The sequence below is a fragment of the Branchiostoma lanceolatum genome, chromosome 3 (assembly GCF_035083965.1).
Source record: "Branchiostoma lanceolatum isolate klBraLanc5 chromosome 3, klBraLanc5.hap2, whole genome shotgun sequence".
Classification (NCBI taxonomy): Eukaryota; Metazoa; Chordata; class Leptocardii; order Amphioxiformes; family Branchiostomatidae; genus Branchiostoma; species Branchiostoma lanceolatum.
This window is the reverse complement of record NC_089724.1, coordinates 33,079,163-33,097,018: the sequence shown is the minus strand read 5'-3', so window position 1 is coordinate 33,097,018 and position 17,856 is coordinate 33,079,163. Positions and strand designations below refer to the sequence as shown.

The 17,856-nt window shown below is 39.1% G+C and overlaps 1 protein-coding gene across 1 annotated transcript in view; it reads left to right on the top strand.

Moving 5' to 3' along the window:
- The window catches only part of LOC136429568 (uncharacterized), a 53,408-nt gene that overhangs the window by 4,006 nt on the left and 31,546 nt on the right, over positions 1-17,856 (top strand). The window contains exons 3-18 of the mRNA XM_066419401.1: positions 300-387; positions 3,482-3,676; positions 4,250-4,384; positions 4,878-4,991; positions 5,099-5,259; positions 5,682-5,799; positions 6,054-6,183; positions 6,640-6,859; positions 7,154-7,334; positions 8,370-8,575; positions 10,589-10,703; positions 10,881-11,026; positions 11,224-11,432; positions 11,744-11,864; positions 15,600-15,791; positions 16,172-16,381. Coding sequence (XP_066275498.1) covers positions 300-387; positions 3,482-3,676; positions 4,250-4,384; positions 4,878-4,991; positions 5,099-5,259; positions 5,682-5,799; positions 6,054-6,183; positions 6,640-6,859; positions 7,154-7,334; positions 8,370-8,575; positions 10,589-10,703; positions 10,881-11,026; positions 11,224-11,432; positions 11,744-11,864; positions 15,600-15,791; positions 16,172-16,381 — 2,541 coding nt within the window. The remainder of the gene's footprint in view (positions 1-299; positions 388-3,481; positions 3,677-4,249; positions 4,385-4,877; positions 4,992-5,098; positions 5,260-5,681; positions 5,800-6,053; positions 6,184-6,639; positions 6,860-7,153; positions 7,335-8,369; positions 8,576-10,588; positions 10,704-10,880; positions 11,027-11,223; positions 11,433-11,743; positions 11,865-15,599; positions 15,792-16,171; positions 16,382-17,856) is intronic.

Sequence of the window (17,856 nt, the reverse complement as noted above, 5' to 3'; positions counted from 1 at the left end):
TATGTGATATCAAATATGATTTTTTTATCGCACAAGCAAAAAATCAGAATTATGATGATCTGATTGAACATTGGCTATCGCTTATTTAGCTTGAAACCGCCGCAAAAGTATTTTGTAGCATACGAATAAAAAAGTTTTCCTGTGGTGACATCATGTGAAGGTTTGTCATAGAGTGATCTGGAAAGGTCATTTTCTTTAGACCTGCAAAATCAAAATGTGATGAAACTCATATAGAATATGTACTCTATGCATGCTCTTCTGTTTTAAACTTTAAAAGATTCTTGTCACGTCGATTGTAGGTGAGAATTCGTTATGACGGATATCAATACCATGTTGGCTTTCATGCATGGATCAACGGCAGAGGAACTCTGTCAAGGGATGTATCAGGTGAGATTCTACATTTTCTGTTTTGCATTCGAAGGAAACTTTAAATTTTAGACATTGAGTTGCATGTTGCAGTTGATAAATGTAATTTCTAAATGGCTGATACAAAAGATGATGAATCAGATACAAAAGTATGAATTTTCCCGTATCAATTAGTATGTCATGTGTTTTACTAGAGTTAATGCAATTTATCAAATTGAATATTCTACAAGAATGATAACAATGTTTTAGTTAGCTTGTCTCATTAATCGACTTTGCACTCTAGACAGAATCCTGGCTGTTTATATGGGGTTTCTACATCTTAATTTTCCCGCCAATCTCATTAATGCTCATCACTAAAATCCAAGAACCAAACATCGACAGGCCAACACACAACTCCCACACTACGACGTTATATGAACCTAGTATATGGAAATTATATAACCACAAAAACACAGACAAATAGGCAGCTGCAGACAAAAACAATACCTCCCCCATGAACTGTGAAAACACGACTAAAAATATCATAAACTAGAGTTCTACGAACACATTATCTTCGCCAAATAATCAAGGCTTATTGTGGAAAGTCATAAATATTTACATGCTTATCACCCCCTGCAAACTTGATCATACACCATACCGTTTGAAAGTTATGATGGGGGGGGGGGGGATGAGTCCAAATTAATTGGACTCATCCAATAAAATTATTTGGTGGTACAGGACTAGTATATGTGTATAGTGTGCTGATATAATGGTCATCAAAAAATTGAAAGTTATAATTAAATAATACAGTCAATATATATGAATAGAAGAAATCTTTATTCCATATCATACACATTTTGCAATACATAGTATATGTGACCTTTCCATACGGTGCTAGGTAATACCTAGCAGTGGTGCAGTTTTGGTGCAGTGTGCTCTCTAGGCACGGGAGTGGGCCCGGCTGGTTTTTGACATGTTTTTGGTGTTTTTGTCAGGCTTTCTATTTTGTCCCCTTTTCGTTATGTCTCCAACCGTGTGATGGACAAAAAATGCCTAAACTTAACACGATAAAAACCAACCGGACCCACACATCCGCTTGGAGTGCAGACTGCCCCATCCGTTCATTTATGTGCCCCATCTGTTTATTTGTACTTTTAGGCAAGGCCCTTTGTTGATCTGTTTCGGGAATACTGTCACACGCCCCATTATATAATGTAGTGGATTTACAAACTATCCTTAATAATCATGCAGATTAGCTCCTGATTTGCATAATTAGTCATTGATTGTGTAAAACACCATCTGAGCTCTCTACATACCAAACTTCACGACGATCTGTCGACTCCTTCTCAAGTTATTCATGTCGGAAGGTCAAAACAAAAACGGCCACTACAGTTCCAAACAAGATGCTAGGGGGCCCAAACTTAACAACTTAATTCATGTGGCATGAGCTATCTACCACACAAAAATCATGACCATAGCACTTTCAGAAAATATGCTCCAAAATTTTGAAGCTCCGATGCAGTACCTTAGGTACCAGCTAGAAGGCCTATTATCGAACTTGACCTTTCTTTCTGTAAACCCTACCCATACACTAAATATCATAAAGAACCATAAACAGCTCCTGGAGTTATGTTGTCCACATATAAATTCACATCCACACAAAGCCCGGTACAGTACTGAAGGAAAATGTCAGAGGAACCATTTTTGAACTTGACCTCGGTTTCCACAACATCTACACACCTACAAAAAATCATGAGGATCCATCAATGTTTCCGTCACTTTTTTTGCCTATATACAAACACACAAAAATCAAAAGCCCGCTGCAGTACTGTTGAATAACGCAAGGTGAACCATTTTTTACCTTGACCTTCCTTTACACAACCACTACACTCCTACCAAAAATCATAAAGATTCATCAAAGTTTTCTTGAGTTATGCTCTTGACATACATACAGACCCACCAAACAGCTGGCTCAACCAAAAACATAATCATTCTAGATTTCCACGAACACATTATCTTCGCCAAATAATCAAGGCTTATTATGGAGATAACGTATAGCTAGTGTGCTGATATATGTTATAACTGGTCATGACAAAATATGAGTATGTTGATATTATATGGGCAACAAAGGTACGATATGGCAGTGTTGTAAGTTGAAAGTGATGATGAAATGATACAGTCAATATATATGAACAGAATAAATCTTTATTCCATATCATACACATTTTGAAAGACATATAGTACATGTACATGCGACTTTTCCGCCCCTAGCAGTGATGCAGTGTTGGTGCAGTGTACTTTCCAAGCAGAGGAGTAGGTCTGGCTGGTTTTTGACGTGTTTTTAGGTGTTTTTGTCAGGCTTTCTAATTTGTTCCCTTTTCGTTATGTCGTCAACCGTGTTGAACAAAAATGGCTAACTGAACGCGTTAAAAACCAGCAGGACCCACACCTCTGCTTGGAGAATAGTTTATTTATTTGACCTACATGTACATTTATGCAAGGCCATCTGTTTACGTGACCTGACAATGTCCCCTGTTCCACTATGAAATGCAGTGGGTTAACAAACCTTCATTTCTGTAAACCCTACCTATCCACTAAATATCATACAGATTTATCAACAGCTTCTCGAGTTATGATGGTGACATACAAATACACATCCACACAAAGCCCGCTGCAGTACCCACGAAAAATACCAGGGGAACCATTTTTAACTAGACCTCCGTTTTCACAACATCTACACACCTGTAAAAAATCATGAAGATCCATCAACGTTTCCGTCACTTTTTTTGCCTACATACAAGCACAAAAAATTCAATGTCCGCTGCAGTACTGTTGAATAAAGCAAGGTGAACCATTTTCAAACTTGAAGTTCCTTTGCACAACCACTACACACCTACCGAAAATCATAAAGATGTATTGAAGCTTTCTTGAGTTATGCTCCTGACACACATTCAGACCCACCCAACTTATTTTTCAACCGAAAACATAATCTTCTCCGAGTACAAGTATAACTATAATAGTACTCGGCGAAGATATCAATACCGTGAATTGGTAGTCTCTTCCAATGTATGGAAATTACCTTCTTGTCAAGGTCTGGGCCATTCACTAACTTTTCATGCATGATTTATAATTCCAGCGGGACCATGTTCCCCACCACCAGCACCAAGCAATGGACACATTAGTGGCGGCACGAGTCACAACAGCATCGGGGTCATCAGGTGCAACACCGGTCATCCCGGATATTATCTAACACCGGTACCTGGGTCTGAGAGTCGATACCGCTGCTATGGAGGTTATCGTTACCCAAAGAACCCAAGTGCAACATGCAATGGTAGGATGATATAGATAGCATTTAAAGAAAACGTGCTAAGAAACTGATTTTGCCCAGTAGATGCATGAGTTTCTTCAACTTGCTGCTTTAGGCACAGAATATGACTGCCTTTATCAATGTTTACAATACGTTTCAGGCAAGAATGATATGTTACAGCTTTTCATCATTCTTTTTATTGCTGATTAAAGAAAGATAATGTATCTAAACTTTTGCTTTTTTTGGTTTCAACAAAGAAGGATGTGGTTAGTGATCACATGTGAACATGAACCACAATGATCTATTGAATTTTACAAAATCTGATTTGAAATGTTTTAAGACTGAGTTGTCAATCGATGACAAAAATGCTTATACATAAAACGTACGTTTGGCACTCTTAAGATGAAGCAAGAAATTCACTAAAACATGAAAAAACAGGGAAAGATACTTGAATTGAAACATTTGAAATTCAGTTTAAGATGAACATCATCAAACATAAACTGCATTAGTCATAAATGTTGATATCATTTGGCGAAGGCATGCGTTCAAGGAACATCCTATGTACTATATTAGAAGAATCGTGTTGAATGTATACAGCTTGCCGAAGCATCGCCAACTGTGAGAGATACACCCAGTGTACCGGGCCAAGTGATTCGAGATGTACAAAGTGTCGCTATGACAGAGGCAGCGCAAAGGCATTCCAGCTCTCCACCGACGGAACGTCTTGCAGCCGTAAGATATACTGCAAACAAATATTTTGATCCCAATTTTACAAGTGATTGAAAGATAAAAGATTATGAGGTGTCGTTGACAAAGATTAACTATTACATCACTTTTGATATCGGACACGATTTAGTATTGCGATGCCGAAGCTTTTAATGATGCATATATCTTGTAAAGTCTACTAAATAGCATCACTAAGTCGAAAATATCCGTGTATGTGCACGGTTATATCTATATAATGTGGCTTGTGATTCATTGAGTCGAGTGAATTATTGCGATGCATTAATAAGCACTGCTCTAAAGACAGATGAATGAATGCATACAGACATACAGAAAATGTTAATGGTAGATGTTAATAATGCAATGCTATACAAAATGATATAATCATCGGTTATCTTAACCAAAAATATTCTATCTTAACCTAACGGAATATGTTTAGTATGTTTGAGTGGTATGTTTTAAGTAGTATATGATTTACCTTTACTTTTTTGTTGTCTCACAGAACTATGCTCATGGAGACCTGACAGCACATTCTGCTACCCTGGCAGATGTGCTGACAATACACCATCTTCCTGTACATGCGCACCGGGCTTTGGAGGAAACAACTGTTTGAATAGTAAGTTTGCCCTAATATACTGTTACTTTTACTTCTTTTTCAAGATCTAGCGATGATGTAGGAATTAGTGTCTTTTACGTTTCCACTCATTTTCTGAAAAACCATAGTTGACACAAGCCCCGTCATGCATTTCTGCTTGGGGAGACTGAAAAGAATGGTTAACGGAACTGAACGTGACACAGTAGAGGCACCGTGTACTGACTACACAAGATCAGCAACCGTCTGGACCAATGTCGGGATTGACTCCACTAATCAGCTTCAGTTTGAGGTAAGGAACTGTATATTGCTTACAGACCGTTGACAATAGGGGTGGGTACCGTCACAGAAAATTCCTGTACAGGACCAGGCCAGGTCCAAAGTATCAGGTAAACCTGACATGGGTGAAATATGCTGTATTTGCTCGTAAGTGTTGCTTTTCTAGGTACTGTTCATTTTTTTAGTCGGTCCAAAAAACGGTGCGCAGATTTTTCCATTCCGATTTATCGGACCGGTCTCGCAAGAATATCGGTTTCGTACCCACCCATAATTGACACCAAATCAGGATTTCGTTAGTGCTACACATAAAATTACTTATAATTTATCAATCTACGCTTCTTTACATGGCCATTGCCCTCCATTCATAAAAATAGCTGTACAATCCTTTGTAATGTTGCCCACTTGAACTGTACATCTATCTCTCTCTATCTCCAGGCTGATTGGGAAGCCAGTTTCCAAGGCCCCAATGCGACAGACTGGCCCAGACAGTACTACATAGAAGACCACAGGATTGGAGTGATCTCATCATCAGTGAACTGGTGCCTGGACCGAGGTGGGATACTTTGGTTGTTTCACGTCATTGACATGTCGACAATATTGTTTTGTTTCTAATTTGTCAATTTTTTTTTCAGATTGTAACTTTTAATGCAGACATTGCACGGCAACGATGATACGTACATACTTGCTTTTTCTGACGAAATATTCTTTCAGCACTAGTCTGGTGCGATAGCAATAATTAAAATCACATGCTTTGTGGTATTTTGTTTGTATTAGTCAGAGTTTCTTACGTGTTTTTTTCTCATAAAGGTGGTAGCAGACTAGACAGCGGAACCATCCTTTGCTTGGACGACAGCTTTAGCAGAGACAACCCAAAATCATCGATGCTCGACTGTGTGGAAAATGAAACGATAACTGCTACACCTCAAAACGGAGACACGTACATATGATGCTTGTCTATGTATAGATTGTAAATTTTCATGCAAAACCGGACAACGAAATTTTATTCGATACTTATGATAGTAATTGGAAGGAAATACGTTTGTCTTACTATGTTTATTTCATGCTAGCAAGCTCTTATTATCTGTGTTTCCATTAAACGACAAAATAGGATTATGTAAATGTTCTCCGTATGGTGTATGTCAGACGATACCAACGATCAGCAACGCTACCCAGGTGACTTGTGTATTGGTGTGTCGCAATTTCAATTTAAGTAAAATAAGATAAGATTGATTGCGCGCAATGAGTACAACATTAATTATACCATGTTTCAGGTGGCATTTTTTTGAGGCGACGAAAGCCAGCTTTCTTATACTGCATCCCCCTTAATCTCGCCAAACCAAAGGTCTCAAATACACATTGTGACACGATTCTTTATTCTGAATACAACTTGCAGGGTCTACTTCACAACAACAGCAACAAATGGTGGATACGTCAGAATTAAGAACTATGACAGCACATCCGGCTACACCGTGAACTCACCGGTCTACTTTGCTGGACAAGAGGTCGCCCACACCGCCAGCTTCACGTTTGACTTCCAACATCCTTACCACTGCTCTGTGTCAGGTGAATGTTCTGACAGCATGTTGGACAGGGGGCCAGCATTTACCAAAGATGTAAGCACAGTGGTTTCTTCCTCGCATTTACAAAGCCGTGGCCACAGTAAGATGTGTAGTAACCGCACACGAATTGAAACATGTGCATGTCACAACACCCTGTACCAAATATTGTAACTCCATTGTCTAAGCTGTCATTCCTGTGAACGTCATTTACATCTTTCGTCTCTGATTTTTATCAAGCGTTACGACAAGGGTATGAACTGCAAACGACAGTGTTACGCTACTCCTTAGGCTTTTACTTCTACAAATATCTCAATAATATTAACAGTGGCGTACTGCGGTCTTTTCCAGGACAACATCAACCTCCGGTGGTCCGGGTGGCGAGACGATGGTTCCGGTATTGCAGAATACGAGTATGAGGTGTTCCTACTGGTGCCATTCGGAGGGGAACTGCAACATGGATTTCCACCTCTTACCGGGGGAAAAGTTTCACCCTACGTTATAGAAGCTGAAGTTATCCTAAATGAAACGGGTATGTGTAAAGTCATTAACCCTATCTAGACCGGGGGAGGGGGGCTAAAAGTGCCCGCGCCAACTTTGACGCCGTATAACTCCTGAACGACATGTGCTAGGACTACCAAACGTGGTGAATTTTCCTAGAATTTGATTGGCAACAATTTTAGAGTGATAGTTTAAGTTTATCATTTTTGTGTTGAAACGGGTTTCTGGCATATTTGACAAAACTCACTAATTTCAGTTCAAACAGTGAGGATTCAAGGCTTTCATGCTCTACCATATTTGTTTTCCTACATTATTAAGATCAGATCTAATCTAATGTATCTTTCATTATCAAATATTAATAATTTATGCTAATTATGGTTCAAATTCGTCCATATCTGAAATGTTTTCGACAAAAAATTCGAATTCACGTTTCTAGTCTATTTCCATTGTGTTTTGGGGTCATAAGTAGCAAAAATTGTATTTTCAAAACTTTCAAGATCGCCTATCCAAGATGGGGGATCCCAAGGGATGGCTAAATACATATGACGTCATTCTTTCGATGTCAACTCAGTTACCATTGGCACCAGAAGTCTTGTCAGACTTTAATGTCAATAAAAATAGGGTTAATTAAGAACGATTCCATAAGTGCAAAAAAATCTTAGAAAGAATTTACTGTGCTTAGTGGTCTGTAATATTTATTTTAGTAGACTATGTGTGGAATTAATCGTGAACTGTTAGGTATTTTTGCGAATCGTGGATGATAGCAATCTTATATTTACTGTAAGATATTTTTAATGTATTTATATAGCAATCCAGAACATAAATGATTTATGTCTTATTGCTAGCTTAATAGCTGGATGTTTCAAATGAAAGATATAGGTGAAAACTTCTCAGTTCGCTAAAAACTTACAGTCCATCACACAATGTCAAACGTCAGATAAACACAGGCGAGTTTTAGATAACGAGCACGTCGTGCTACTGGCCTGGTCAACAACTGGAACCGTAAATGTAAAATAGGGACGTTGTGTCATACTCTATTGTTGAGTGCTCGATCTTTTCACCATAGGTGTGTACAGCATTGTCCTGACTGTTGAAGACTCCAGCGGTCCGAATGAAGGAAACTTCATCACCGCCCGCCGCTTCCTCATCTTCGACAACAACAGTACATTAGAGGTGGATACAACCGGGCAATTTCCTTTATGGGTGGATTCATTAGCAAGCAACGCCACCTGGCAGACCAACCTGCAGGACAGCAGTGGAGAAGGCCCGAAAGTAAGATAATACATATTCTACTTGTGATAATTGACAATAAATATTTCAAAGGAGCCAAATATAGACAATGAATACTAGAAAGGCAACATTTGCGAGCAAATACAGCATGTTTAGCCATACTCCTCGCCATGCAAAAAATGGACTGTCCCAAAATAACAATGGACCATTCTAAAATACTTGCACTAAAAAAATGAATCACCCCAGTCCAAAATTGAGTCTTCCAGTAGCACCTCAACACAATATGGACCAGTCCACAACCATATCCACTAATTGATTAACAAATACACTTCTGCTAAAAAATGGACTTTTTCATAATCATTCCAGCTCAAAATTGAAAGAAATAGTTAAAGAATCCTCCCCTTGCAAGAATGGGATATTCCGTGCCATTTCCATGTAAACCAGTCGAAAAATATCCGCTGAAAATTACACTCTTGCGCATAATCAACCCAGTTCAAAATTGAATTAAAAAAGATCAACCCCAGGGAAGAATGAAGTTTTCCATAGTATACATATGAAGATTTGACAGGAGACGAAGGAAATGGCCAAAAACAACATATTTGAGTCAATTCAAAGTCCCCGAGAGGGTTTTAATATAATATTTGTAATATGTTTGAACTATTTTGATTAAAAGAATGTCTAAGTCACAATAGTTCTAAAGTGTTCAAACAATTAGAATTGAAACTTATAACATGTTTGAACTTATTTCACATACGTTGGAAACATTTCGAACGTAACTACACAAAAATCTCTTTATTTAGAACAGTTTCAAACCATCTATCCAAATGTTTCAATGTTCGAACAATTTGTAACAAAAGATTTTCACAATTGCCCTCATAAACGAAGGTGCTAAGTCCTCCTGTGTGTTTCCGCCTATTTTCGGTGGCCGCGCTAGACCACCAGCGGATTTGTTTTGACGGAGCGTCACCCGCGCGCGACGATGTACACTGTTCGGCACCGCTAATATCCGGCATTTTCCCGCTCCAAAACACTCCACAAGACCCACGTTTTTAGTGTTTTGCCTCTTGTGCAACACGATTCGATTTGCATTACTAACGGGACGAAAATGATAGAAAAAATTCACCCCGTCCCGGCGTCCGTCCCAAAAACATGAACGACATGAAAATATATTTTCTTACAGCATTCAATCACGAAAATCAACAGCATGGGATTCCAAATTTTCGCAACGGCCGACCATTTATCATGGTTGAACTTCCTTCCAAGGCGTGCGATAGATAAACATTCCCGGCACATAATAGTCACTAGTACCAGACTAACGCAAGCTCATGATGATAATAGGGAGAGGTCTGAGGAGAAACGATCTCCCGTGTTGTGTTGAAGAATTTGGAGTTTGAAAATATCTGGAATAACTAATGCTAGAATAAACATTCACAAAATCATTGATTTAACTTGTTTTCTGTTATAAAATTTCCTAAACTGCAATTTAACCACTGAGTTTAAGGGAACATGGTGTTTTCCCGATAATCACGTTAAATGTTTATGTCCGGTCTTTCCTCCTCGTAAGCAAACTTCCAGCTTGGCCAGGTGCAAGGCACTCGGGGTCAATGACCTGTAGGTCATATGTAGTATTGAAAGTGACAGAAGTGGCAAATATTGTCAAGAAAGCCCAAAATAAATCGTTTTGAATATATGTATGCCAAAAATGGGAATGTAGTCCTTTAAATATTTGTTCAAGCCACATATACAGCAAATCTCAGGTCATTCGGTTGACATACCAGGGCGCAGGAGGCCAAGATATGCTAAAAATAGCCTAAAAACCTCAATAAAATCACTTTCAAGGTCAATATCAAAACAAGGAAAAGAACGCACATTGGTTTTTGCCTACATTACCTCTGTACCAAATTTCAGGTCATTTGGTCAAAAAATGACAGAGATGAATCGATTTGAATATTTGACAGGAGAAGAAGAAGAAGAAGAAGAAACATGAGAGAAAACAATATGTTTAGCCATACTTATGGCTAAACATAATAACTATGACCTTGCTTACTTCGATAGGTAGTAGTGAAGTGGCCGGGTCATTTCTACAACCATCTCCACCACCATGGCAGATTTCTGGATGCAATCAAAGAGTATCATCCCCCTATTGCAGCTGGGTACGAGGAATTAACAGGTAAATTCAGTTCATGAGAATCGCAGTGTTGAGTTTTGTGGCAACATTTCAAGCATAAAAGACAAAAATATCCGTTATCTAATCAATCGCTTGGATGAAGCGAATTTTGAATTATATGGAGAGTAATGCCAATAGAAACATATTTGAAATGTTCAATATTAAATTTATCATGTTAAGGTCAACCGCCTGTGACCCGGTCTCGAGAGGCGATCCCAAATGCGAACGGCGTCGTGATGTTCCAGACGGACTGGGCGGTAGATCATCAAGGCGGGAGAACCATCATGGTCCCGCCGGGGAACTGGGAAAATGTTACCAATATAATGGTAAAAACACTGAAATTACTTTCGACAAGAGATAAATGTTTATAAGGTACCGTAACCTCGTTAACACATATATTACTTAGTCCTCATTGGTAGTAACAATATAATATGTAAAACTCATCATGCTTAATTATTATGGATCAAAACATGATCAACTTATGACAAAGATGATAATAGAATAATGACAAAATTCATTGCAGACTGAACAGCAGGATCTGGACATCGCCCGACAGGATGGCGACACCGCCAGGGTCTGGATTCGTGCCTTTGACGCCATGGGAAACATCGCTGAGGAAAATGTCACTATCCATGTGGACTCGTCTCCACCAATCCTGGACGACATCTCTCTATCTCGTTATGGGGTGACAAATTTGACTGTGCACCACTCAGAAGATCTCTCCGAGATGATGTAATTACTTCTTCTAATGATCATTTTTGAAATAGCGATTTGTTGTTCAAGCATAATTGACTACAAATGATGTCTATACGTATACACATTGATAATATGAACATTTTATCAGATACTAACCTGCAACACGGCAGCAGTAGCAATAGAATCGAGTGAGAATGCAGAATATGTTTGTGTATCTGTGTGAGTCAGTTGCTTAAATCCAAATTAAACATTTTGATCTTTTTCATGAAAGTAACTCTGAATGTCCTTTTTAACTCTGAAAACCAAAGAAATACGCATAGTATCTGTTACTAAATTTTCCTTTTCAGGGTGGTGTTCACAGCATATGATGACCACAGCGGGCTGCTTGACATCCACTGGCAGCTCTATGACATGGCAGACCCACGTCTGTTGCACGGAGAAGGGCAGGTGGCCGTTAGAAGACCTTTGGTGCGTAAAAAAACATTTTAAGAAATATGAGCTGTGAATTGTTTAGAGACTTGGCTAACCAAACGTTAAAAAAGATAATCATTTAAAGATAATGACGATGGTGGCTATGATATTGATGATGGCGATGATACTAAAGACTGTTACTGACTGCAATATAGCAATATCGTGCTCAGTCATAAGCCATTCATCTTGTGCTGATATTGATTGAGAAATCATTCTTACGAGCAAATGTCTGTAAGGATCAAACAATGGTGGCAGGGGTCAAAAAATCGATTCTGCTCATATTTTGCACAGTGATAGTACTTGGCCCACTATCCCTCAAAATAGCTTTCTTTTTGCTCAACTTCGATTGTTGCCATGGCAACGGGCCAAACAAGTTTTGGGGCCATTTTCCCTGATTTGGGTATGTCAAAAACATGAAAATTGGCTCATTTTAGGACATGATTACGAACAGGTGCTTGAAGTTAACGGGAAAACAAAAACTGGGCTAAAAAGAACAACTATTCAGCTTTATTGGATAGCTCGGAGGTTTTCAGAAATTTATGTCTAAGTGCTTGGGCAACCTCGAAACAATACAGTGTTTGTAGCTTGTGAAAAAAGGTAATTTTGTCCCAACTTTGAAACGCTGTAAGTCCAAAAGGGTTGTTTTGTTTTGCTTCAAATTTACATCATATATACATCCACGTAATAGCTATCATGTAAAAGTTTTCAAATTTTGGTATCTTCTTTGGTTGTCACGTAACTGTCCTCAGAAGTAGGTCATTTTTTACGTTTGATGAAAAATATGATGTTGGGCCATATTTAAAGCCCAATATATAGAAAAGGAAAGAAGTGGTCTGGTTTCAATTCATGTCAAAGGTAACCCTATGCATGTTCTATCAAATGACTGGTTGCAAAGGTTGGTGTCTTGTTTCGTTGCTGTGTACTTGTCCCTAAAAGTAGGCCAAATTTTCGACATATGCGGAAATCAACATTTTTGGCTAACTTTGAAGCCCTGAAGAAGTCAAAGTAGGATGTTTTTTCGATTCAATCTTTAATCAGAGGTACCCCTGTGTATTGTCTATCAAATTAATGGTTGCAGCAAAGGTTGGTGTTTTGTTTCGTTGCCACGGACTTGTCCCTAAAAGTAGGCCATATTTTCGACATATGCGGAAATCAACATTTTGGCTAAATTTGAAGCCCTGAAGATGTCAAAGTAGGATGTTTTCTTCAACTCAATCTTTTATCAGTTGTACCCCTGTGTATTGTCTATCAAATGAATGCCTGCAAAGGTTGGTGTCTTGTTTCGTTGCCGTGTACTTGTCCCTAAAAGTAGGCCATATTTTCGACATATGCGTAAATCAACATTTTTGGCTAACTTTGAAGCCCTGAAGATGTCAAAGTAGGATGTCAAAGTATAGATATTTTGGGCTATGTTTGAAGCTCTGAAAATGTCAAAGTGGGATGTTTTTTCAACTCAATCTTTTATCAAATGTACCCCTGTGTATTGTCTATCAAATGAATGCCTGCAAATGTTGGTGTCTTGTTTCGTTGCTACTTGTCCCTAAAAGTAGGTCATATTTTCAAATTATTTGGAAATAAACATGCAGTAATTTCTAAACCCAAGTTCTTCAAGAAGTTATACTATGTATTGTCTGTCAAAAATACTTCTGAGTATTACCTAAAGGTTTTACTGATTTTACCCCCATACCTACTAGAGTATAGCGGATCTCCCCTTATCATTGTGCCCTAGGCTGAGAAACGTGAGAACTCCAGTATGTAGGTCAGAAGAGGGGAAGTTAGGTTCTGTCTGTCTGTGCTCGCCAGAGAACCAACATGCAACGTTGGTGCAGTGAATTTTACTAACCATTACAAAGTTAGACAGTGAAAATATTTATCATTTCTCTCCTAGTGAGGATCACATAAGTATTTTGCCCAGCTCGCAGAGTATAGTAGATCTTCCCTCATCTTTGTGTGCAGGGGGGGAAACTTGTAACAAAAACATGCTACTGCATTAAAAGATATGGACATTGTTTGCACAAGAAATACATATATACATACATACATACATACACACATTTATGTGTGTGTACATAATATATATGTTTTGATTTTGCTTCCTTTGAATCGCTTATTTCCGAAATATGACCTAAATGTACGTTCAGGGATAAGTACACTGCAACGAGACAAGACACCAACATTTGCAGGCATTCATTTGATAGACAATACACAGGGGTACATCTGTTGATGGAATTCAAATACGTATCCTACTTTGACATTTTCAAGGCTACAAAGTTAGCCAAAAAACGCTAGTTTCTGTATATATGCCAAGTATGCCCTAGCCCTAGGGACAATTCTACGGCAACAAAACAAAACACCAACCTTTGCAGGCATTCGTTTCATAGAAAATACACAGGGGTACTTCTGATAAAAGATTGAGTTGAAAAAACATCCCACTTTGACATTTTCAGAGCTTCAAACATAGCCCAAAATATCAATATCCACACATGCCCAAAATATGGCCTCCTTTCAAGGACAAGTACACAGCAACGAAACAAAACACCAACCTTGCAACCATTCCTTTGATAGAAAATACACAGGGGTACAACCGATAAAAGATTGAGTTGAAAAAAACATCCTACTTTGATATCTTCAGGGCTTCAAAGTTAGCCAAAATGTTGATTTCCGCATATGTCGAAAATATGGCCTACTTTTAGGGACAAGTCCGTGGCAACGAAACAAAACACCAACCTTTGCAACCATTCATTTGATAGACAATACACAGGGGTACCTCTGATTAAAGATTGAATCGAAAAAAACATCCTACTTTGACATCTTCAGGGCTTCAAAGTTAGCCAAAAATGTTGATTTCCGCATATTTCGAAAATGTGGCCTACTCTTAGGGACAAGTACACAGCAACGAAACAAGACACCAACCTTTGCAACCATTCATTTGATAGAATATGCATAGGGTTATCTTTGACATGAATTTAAACCAGACCACTTCTTTACTTTTCCATATATTGGGCTTTAAATATGGCCCAACATAATATTTTTCATCAAACGTAAAAAATGACCTACTTCTGAGGACAGTTACGTGACAACCAAAGAAGATATCAAAATTTGAAAACTTTTACATGATAGCTATTACATGGATGTATATATGATGTAAATTTGAAGCAAAACAAAACACCACTTTTGGACTTACAGTGTTTCAAAATTACCTTTTTTCACAAGCCACAAACACTGTATTGTTTTGAAGTTGCCCAAGCACTTCAACTTGAATTTCTGAAAACTTCAAAGCTATTCTAATAAAGCTGAATAGTTGCTCTTTTTAGCCCAGTTTTTGTTTTCCCGTTAAATTCAAGCACCTGTTCGTAATCATGTCCTAAAATGAGCCAATTTTCATGTTTTTGACATACCCAAATCAGGGAAAATGGCCCCAAAACTTGTTTGGCCCGTTGCCATGGTAAGAATCGGTGTTGAGCAAAAAGAAAGCTATTTTGAGGGATAGTGGGCCAAGTAGCGACGAGTGTAGCTCTTATTTATTAGCAAAGAGTAATATGTTGCCTTCTGACGAAAAGTCCAAATCCAACCCTAAAATAATTTGTACTTGCCGAAATGGTCCTATTGTCATTTACCAACACTTTCATGCTGTCTTCTTTCTTATATGTATATAAATATATTTATAGATTTGTTCCTTTGATATAAGAGGTTGATGTCAGTTCCCTTGAACAAGTCGATTCTGATTTTCAGGTACATGAGCCCGACTGTTCTCCGCCCCAATGTGCCTGCATCCCTAAAGACGAGGAGTGTTATTTCCGAAACTACGAGATTGTTCTGGACATGAACAAGATGAACAAGTCACAGGGAAACCATGATTTTGACTACTACTTTGTCATCACGGTCACAAACAACGCCATGTTACAGACCCAGAAGACGTTCCAAGTGAGGAAAAGTTGTTATATGTAGGATTGAACATTTCATATCACATCATAGCTATGAAATATCAGTTTGAAATGAACGTTGTGCTCTAAAACAATATGTAACATGTATCAACATAACTACTGACTATGGAATCAAAATCAGCAGTATGACATCATAGAGAAAGGATACACATGATTTGAGTAGTTTCTCTTAGCCTCTTTTCTATAAGCCGCAGAAAACAATGACAACAACGACAATTACTAAATTTACGTTGCAGACATAAACACTTTACAACTACATACTTAACATATTCAACATAGGGATGTGAATAAAGAATCCACCCATCTAGATAGATATTTCCGTATCCGCCAGGATATATGTACCTACTTGTTGCTTTTCAGGTGACAGTTGACAGGAGTCCCCCACTCCCCGGCCATGTTCACGACAGTCTTCCCGGTGAGACAGACACAGACTACCAGCAGGACGGCACCATACATGCATCATGGGAAGGGTTCTTTGACAGAGAAAGTGGTGTCATGTTCTACCTTGTCTCCGTCGAAGAGATGTGTTCTTCTTTAGATAACATGACGCCAGCCGGCAGCAACTCCTTAGTAAGTTGTTACGTTCTACTACAACCAATAAGTTGTCTATAAGCTCATCTATTTTAGTTACTACTATACGTTACTATACGACCGGAGCAATGGCCGAGTGGGTAGAGTGTTCGCCTTGCATACGGTTGGTTGTGAGTTCGAACCCCGGCCGGGTCATACCAAAGATGGTACATACTGCTTTCTCTGCTTAGCACTCAGCATTTTGGACTAGCCCCCTGCTGTAGTGACTTGCACAAAGTTGTGTGGCCCAAGGACTGCTGAACCGGAGATGGGTGCCGCCTTAAGCCTAAGTTACACATAGCCGAACATGGCTCCCGAACGCTAGCCGACTCAGGTCGGCAGTAGTTCGGGAGCATTCTGACCGGTTTGGGCCACGCCTATCTTTGGCGCCGAACATGCGCCGAGGATGCACCGATCATCTCCTAACCAGTACACGAATTACTCCCGAATGGGCCCCGAATGCTTTCTAGCTTACTCCCAACCATTCCGACCTCTAGCCGCAGACTGCCAAATCTTTCCTGACTAAACCCCGACCGATTGCAGACCCTCTCACGACTTTAAATGGACATATTTAGCGACTTTCAAAAGAGGGGTCATTTTCGTTTTTAATTAAAGTAATCCATTCTATTATGTTGTTAACATCACCGAGAGATTGAATTCGGATCATGGCTAGCTTTAATACTGCTTTTAGTGTTCTTCTTTGTTTTTGGTCGTGTGAAGGTCGGGATGATTCGCCCACGTTACGATAGTAGTCACTTGGTTGAGAATTAGTAAGCAGAGTTTAGTCTACGGCCTTGGGGTGAGTTATGGGTAGGTTGGAAACTAGTCAGTAGTGTTTCTGGCGTGGTTAAGGTTCTAGTTTTACTACTGACTCAATCCCGAATACCAGCCGAGCACTAGCCGACCGCGCCGAACACCAGCCGACCCATTTCAGACCCTCCGTCCAGAGCCGAATGTTTTCAAAACATTTCGAAATTTTCAAAACATTCGGCTGGCGCAGCCGAACACCAGCCGATTCAGCCGAACGCCAGCCGATTCGGCCGAACGACAAACCGAGCTAGCTCCCGAATCACTCCCGAATCACTCCAACCATGGTCGGGGGAGAGTCGGGAGGCCATGTTCGGCTATGTGTAACCTAGGCTTTATGCACTTTCGCTGCGGGAAGGACTTTAACTTTTAACTATACGTTACAGTGTGTTGACGCATTTTATTGTTTTGTTGAAATCCGTACTTTAGTGTACTTGGATAAGAGGATAATGCTATGTCATCGTGATTTTAGTTCATCTACTTATAATGCGGTTTGTCATTGTCCGGTCACAATGCTATTTTGTCTACTTTGTCATAAACTAAGAAAAACGAAACTTAAAACATTTCTTTGTCTTAGAACACTTTATAACTGTGTCAAGTCTCGCTTCTCTTGGTTAATGGGAATATGGTCTGCCATAAGCTTTAATCAATATATCACATATTCAGCT